The 6,242-nt window shown below is 36.2% G+C and overlaps 1 protein-coding gene across 3 annotated transcripts; it reads right to left on the bottom strand.

Annotated features, from left to right (window-relative positions):
- Positions 1 to 2,801: 2,801 nt before the first annotated feature.
- On the bottom strand, positions 2,802 to 5,712 carry nkapd1 (NKAP domain containing 1). Of its 3 annotated transcripts, none has more exons than XM_083549468.1 (6): positions 5,611 to 5,712; positions 5,084 to 5,158; positions 4,911 to 4,998; positions 4,687 to 4,828; positions 4,549 to 4,602; positions 2,802 to 3,587 (listed from the first exon to the last, which is right to left on the bottom strand). In XM_083549468.1, exons 2-6 carry the CDS (start codon positions 5,150 to 5,152, stop codon positions 3,209 to 3,211), a joined length of 732 nt encoding a protein of 243 aa, XP_083405594.1. In that variant the 5' UTR covers positions 5,153 to 5,158; positions 5,611 to 5,712; the 3' UTR covers positions 2,802 to 3,208. The 3 variants fall into 3 exon arrangements, with proteins under 3 accessions (XP_083405594.1, XP_083405592.1, XP_083405593.1); XM_083549466.1 differs by lacking the exon at positions 5,611 to 5,712 and adding an exon at positions 5,263 to 5,390; XM_083549467.1 differs by lacking the exon at positions 5,611 to 5,712 and adding an exon at positions 5,263 to 5,386 and having other exon boundaries at positions 4,687 to 4,824; positions 4,910 to 4,998.
- Positions 5,713 to 6,242: the final 530 nt, after the last annotated feature.

Genomic DNA, 6,242 nt, shown 5'->3' with positions numbered 1-6,242 from the left:
TGAATGTGTGTTTATAAGAACCTACATTTATTAATCTTTACATTTGAAATGATTTTCAGTAAGTATTAGCATAATAGAAAAACATGCTTCTGTAAAATATGGTACATGTTTGGGGAATTTTGATTATAAAAAGTTTACAAAGAGGAAGTTCAGAAGATTTCCCAATATATGTAAATTTCCCCCCACATGCCCTATAGGAAATGAACACTGATCCTTTGTTTACATTTGCCACTTCATCTGGTGGGGAAAAAAAACTACACTGTGGAATGGTGTCAATGATATCGTTTGTATCTGGGTTGCCAAACATTCACAATTGGCCTGAAATTAAAACAGCACACATAAACTGTTGCCTTCGGGCCATTTTAAACTTGCTCTGATGTGCTATATTTGGGTAAATTCCATAACATTTACATAATGATTACACAATGTTTACATAAAGATTTAAAATTTTAACAATTTCTTTTATATTTTGTTATTTTTCTGCCTTGCTACAACAATATATAATCCATACCACTTAATGACAAATGTGGTTGCAGATGTGTGTGTGTGTGTGTGTGTGTATGTGTATATACAGTATATATATATATATATATATATATATATATATATATATATATATATATATATATAAACTAAAATAAACTAATAAAATAAAATATTCATACCATTTGCTATTACACCTGTCTGGATTTCTACACTTTCATTGGAGTTCACTGACTGGACGTGAATTGGAAATGCAGGAAAGAGCAAAACCCAACCCATGGGGTCTGCCTGCAAAGCTCAAAGACAGAATTGTTGTAGCACACATCAGGGACAGGATAAGAAAAAATAAATAATGTTGCTTTGAAGGTTTATAAGAGCACAGTGGCCTCTATAACTGAAATGGAAGAACTTTGGAACAACAAGAACTCTTCCTGGAGCTGGCAGCATGGCCAAACTAAGCAATCGGGGGAGAAGGATCTTGGTAAGAGAGGTGATCAAGAACTTGGTGATCACTCTGGATAAGCTCTAGAAATGATGTGTGTAAATGGGAGAAACTTGCAAAAGATCAAGCATTATTACAACACATCATTAATTTGGGCTTTACAGCCCTGGGATCTGGGAAACCTTGTGCATCCCTGGAAAGCACAGGAAACAAAATGAATAAATGAATAAATAAATAAATAAATAAATAAACAAGCATTTCAAAAAAGCATTTACGATCTTTTGACTATGGCGTTGTATCATTTTCCGGTACCAAATACCTTTATAATGATATTTGCACAAAATATGTTGTTTCCAAATACGTTTTCCACACAAGTTTCACTATTAAGCCCGTTGTTGTTTATGATTAGGTATACATCCAGTGCTTTTGCCTCTTTTCTCTCACTGTATCCATTTAGGACCATTTCCCCTTCCATAAGAACATGTGATTTCAATTACTTTTACTATTTCACTTTACTCAGGGTAGTACTATTCAGTTTTACACAGATTATGCCCTAATAAAGAATGAATAAGATTGTTCTTTATAATTGCAAGTTTGTCCCAATAAGCTAGTGACTCCCTGAGGTGGCATAGGGAAGAAACCTTGAGGGAACCCGTCTTAATCTAGGGTCATTTTAGCAGAGTGCTGACATTAAGTACAGTCCAAATCCATCCTCAAAGCTCCTAAGTTGCTCCTTAATTTCATGGATCCCCAGCTGAAAAAAGTGTACGCCAATCGAAAAGAACCTCATCCGGAGGTGGGCTGGGATGAAACGGGCAGATCCGAGGAGAGGAGACGGGCAGGAACACTGAACACTGGTACCTCAGGAGCATGTTTAACTCGTGCTTACTACTACTATAAAAATAAGAATAAAGGTTGTTGTACTCAGGCTCTGACCAACAGCAGAAGTGTTTCACTTGTAGGCCTGCTGTCAGGATGTGTCACACTTCCTAACATTGGCTCACCATCATTACTCAGCATCCGATGTCCATTTTCCAATTCAGTGCACCAGAACAGTACATCTCTACATCCCAAAAAACAGCTCGCACTAATGCACCCAAAATATGACTCATTGGCCCTTACGTGAGCTCAAAGGCTGAACTGTTTCAATGAAAGAAACTCCTGTCATTTTACAGTTTCTTTACACCTTCACTAAAAGCTGTTGCTACTGATTGGTGGTTTAAAAAAATATATATTTGCAGTAACAAATTCAAGAAGTGAACAAGAAATGAAAACTAAGAAAATAAATTATCAGACAGATGGATAGAACCAATCAAAGAGCCCGGCTCCTCCCACAGAGCAGCGATGCCTGTTAAGTGCATTTTGCAAAAAAATACACAAAAAACACAAAGAACATAATGATCACACTCCATTAAAGCTGGCTGTGTTTCAACTGATTTGTTTCCATCTTCGGATCATGTGATAACTTGATGACTTTTCTCTGCCAGACACTGGAGAAATGGCCAGTGTTCCTTACCATGGACACACAATGTTCTCTAGCCTAGATGCAGCGTGTTTACACGTGAAAGCGGTGACCAGTGATCCGGATAATGAACCTGAGACCACACGTAGCCATGGCATGTACGACATTCTGTTGACGCGAGATCCCAAAAACTAAAACGGGAAATATGCTACGAAAAAATACTCTAATGAACATTTCTGTTCAAAAAGCCATAGCAATAAGGAAATAAGCAAAAATAAATAAACAATTGTCATAAAAAGTACATTTAACAAAAACCTCATGCACACACTAAATCACAGTCTTATCACTGTATACACAATGCAACAGCGCCCCCTTCTGGATATCTTTTATAGGCCAAATTAGCATGTATTCCTCTCATGATTGGATGCCAGTTTATTGTAGGCTACACACACACAGAGGAGTATCAGACACAAGCTCAAGATCGAACCCAGGATCCTTGAAGCTATAAAATACACAATAAAAAGCACACAACACACCGGTTCATTGTCCCAATGTACTCGGGAGTTTCTTTATCATCCATCTTCAATATTGTTATATACCATAATATCATAAAATACCTGAGTTTTTGGTTTAAAGAAATTGTTCCAGCAAAAATGTATATAAAAACGTTAAACGGTGACGTGTCTGATTCAGTAAAACGATATAAAACCAAGTTTACAGCATGAGTAAAAATAACAATAAGTTCCATCAAGTATTGAGGTATGAAGATCAGACTGCACACTAATGAAGGGCATCTGATAAAATGATCATGGTGGAGCGAGTCATTCCTCAGAGCTCTCCTCCGATTTCTCTTCATTCGCCGCTTTCCAGTTCTTCCTTTTCTTCCTTCCCGGCTCTGTTTGCGTGTCTGTTACGGGTCTGTGTCTTTTCCTCTTTGTCTTTTCTCGCCCTTTGTCCAATTCGATGTCCTCTGTGCTGCTGTCCTCATCGGTCGCTTTGCGTTTGTGGGCCTTTTTCCTGCGGTGTTTGCTTTTGCCGCATTTCCTCTTACTTTTGGCGCCGTCGCTCGCGCAGCTCTCGGACTCCGAGTCCGACCCTTCGGTCCTCTGCTTCTTTTTCTTTTTCTTTTTCTTTCGCTTAGAGGATTTCTTATTCTTCTTTTGTTTCTGAGCATCTTTGTGTTTAGCTTCGCGTGATTCCCTGGATTAAGAGGAAAGCACAGGTTTAAGACGTGTAATAAATAAAAAGTTTTTTAATAAAGTTTTTTTTTAGTACTTTTTAATAAATAAAAAGTAGAGAAGAGCTAAAATTGCGCTTTTGCACAAAAAAAAATAAAATAAAAATACGCACTCGCAACTGAACTCTGTCGACCGCTGGTGAGAGTAAGGCATCTAACAAGGCGAGAGATGCGTACATCCTAGCAGCGTCCCGACGTATCGTACAAAAAAAATTATACGCTGTGCGAAAAAGTGCAATTTATTTCTTTATTTTTACAATTTGTCCGTATCGCCAAAGTCAAACCAACGTAACTTGGAGACCTGTATTCAAATCAAACATTATAATTTGACAAATTATATTACATTTTTTTTTAACAAATTAAAAAACAATATATATAGAGATTTTTTTGTAAAAGTTTTGTTAAATATATATCATAATATTTTTTATACAGTTTTTTATTTTATTGTAATTTTTTATTTTAATTTTTGCAAAAAATTGTCTTGCAGGAGCTAAACATCAATTTTGTATGCAAAAATATTCTGCCCCAGATTCATCATTATAAATAAACATACTAAAGAAACACTCCTGCAATCCTTTTTTGATCAAGAACAATGAGCTAGATGTCCTAATGGTTGTCCATATAGTCCGTCCGTCCGTCCGTCCGTCCAAGAGAGAGAGCGCTATCTTTCTCTCTCTCTCTCTCTCTCTCTCTCTCTCTCTCTCTCTCTCATATATATGAGAGATAAAGATAGATAGATAGATAGATAGATAGATAGATAGATAGATAGATAGATAGATAGATAGATAGATAGATAGATCTCTCTCTCTCTCTCTCATATATATATATGTGCATGTATGTGTGTGCGTGTGTGTGCGTGTGCGTGTGCAAGAAAAAAAAAAAGAAAGAAAATGTTTATTAGATAATTGAATTTAAATGACTTGCCTGTCTGACTGAAACTCATCTGGGTAAAGCTCCTTAAACCCACTATGACCCCATCTGTAAAATCAAAACAAAATGAGTAATTTACATTTTAATTCTAGAATTCCAACAATTATTAAACTGATTGTTAAAAACACTGACCGGTCCGGATCATTGGCATTAAATTCATAAAGTTTCCGTGTCCAGTAACGAGCCTCTCGTTCTTCCCCCTCAGACAGACACGCGCTTTTGCCATGCGCAGATCCTCCCGACTCTTTCAAATATCGGTCACAGTGCATGCTTCAATCGAGAAAAGAAAAAAAGGTGAGTGTCAGGTATGAGCTGAAAATTACAGTGTGTAGTGAGAAACAAGAAGAACTTGAACCTTGTGCTCCAGCTGTGCTTTGACTCATGAGGAGACGGAGTATGTAGTTGCATGTCCCTCAGCTTCCACATCTCCGACTCTTCCTGGATCTGCAATTATACAGTTATACAATATTTGAAAAATGGGATTGATAAATCTATATTTTAAATCAGGAATTAAGGGTTCATGACGAACCTTGTTGTGGGCGTCTGTGTGCCGGATGACATTACGAAGCAGCACTTTTCCCAAAGGAACCTTCGCCATGTTCACCTACAACAACACAACAAACAAGCACACATTCACTGGGTCAGTTTTCAATGACAAACTCAAGGACACGTCACTGGGATGTTTTGATTGTCAGCTATTTCATATACACAGAACATTTTCAACACTTTTCCAACATCTGCCTTGGTTTTGCATTCGAAAAGAAAGGTTTCTAAGTAACCAGGAGGGAGAAAGCTAGAGTTTTGAAGCTCATGTAACGTGGAGATATTTGAGGCTGAATCCTAAATGACTGCTGCTCACTATAAAGGGTGAAGGAACAGGAAAATACAGAGCTCAGCACTAACACTAGCTGCTGTTCTGCTCATTTCTCCACATGCTAACAAGCCTTTCATATGCCTTTATGTCTAACTGAACTCCACAATACACAATATCAAATGTTTGTATAATACATAATTTATTAAAGACACACAAATATATCCAGCTGTGTGTGTATTTACCTGGACAAGTTGCAAACCACCGAGCTTTTACGTTTCGATACAAACTTCCGTCTTTTTAATGTCGAGTAATAAACGACGCTTGTGGTGATATACCGCCATCTGCTGTCCTGGAGTAGATCTTTATTTCTTTATTTGAATTGTTTTGTTTTGACGGGTTTAAGAACGTAGTGCAGAAAACCTATTGTTTATGTAGAGATTATTATTATTATTATTATTATTATTATTATTATTATTATTATTATTATTATTATTATTATTATGCCATAGAAAGAGTCCCTTGGCCAGATTGTAGAGCTCAATTTGGGGAGAGTTTGACACGTTCTCAAAAAAGCGATTTAAAAGAAACTAGTTTTACTATTATAAAAAAATACATTAACTCAAAATAAAGTATGAAGTAACATGTTGAGTAAATGTGTTGTGCATGAGTGAAGAACAAAGCACTTCATTTTGGCTATTACATGTTTTAAAGAGCAATTGGGGAAATAGTATTTTACTATTATTGAGAAAATTAAATGTGAATAATAATTTTATATAGCCCCAAAAACAACTCAAAATAAAAAAATATATATATATCTAAGTGCGTGTGAAGATGAAAGAACAAAAAAAAAATTTAATTGCTTTTAAACTACTTA

The sequence above is a fragment of the Silurus aristotelis genome, assembly GCF_946808225.1.
Source record: "Silurus aristotelis genome assembly, chromosome: 8".
Classification (NCBI taxonomy): Eukaryota; Metazoa; Chordata; class Actinopteri; order Siluriformes; family Siluridae; genus Silurus; species Silurus aristotelis.
Note: the sequence above shows the minus strand (reverse complement) of the source record. Positions and strands in the feature narration are given on the sequence as shown.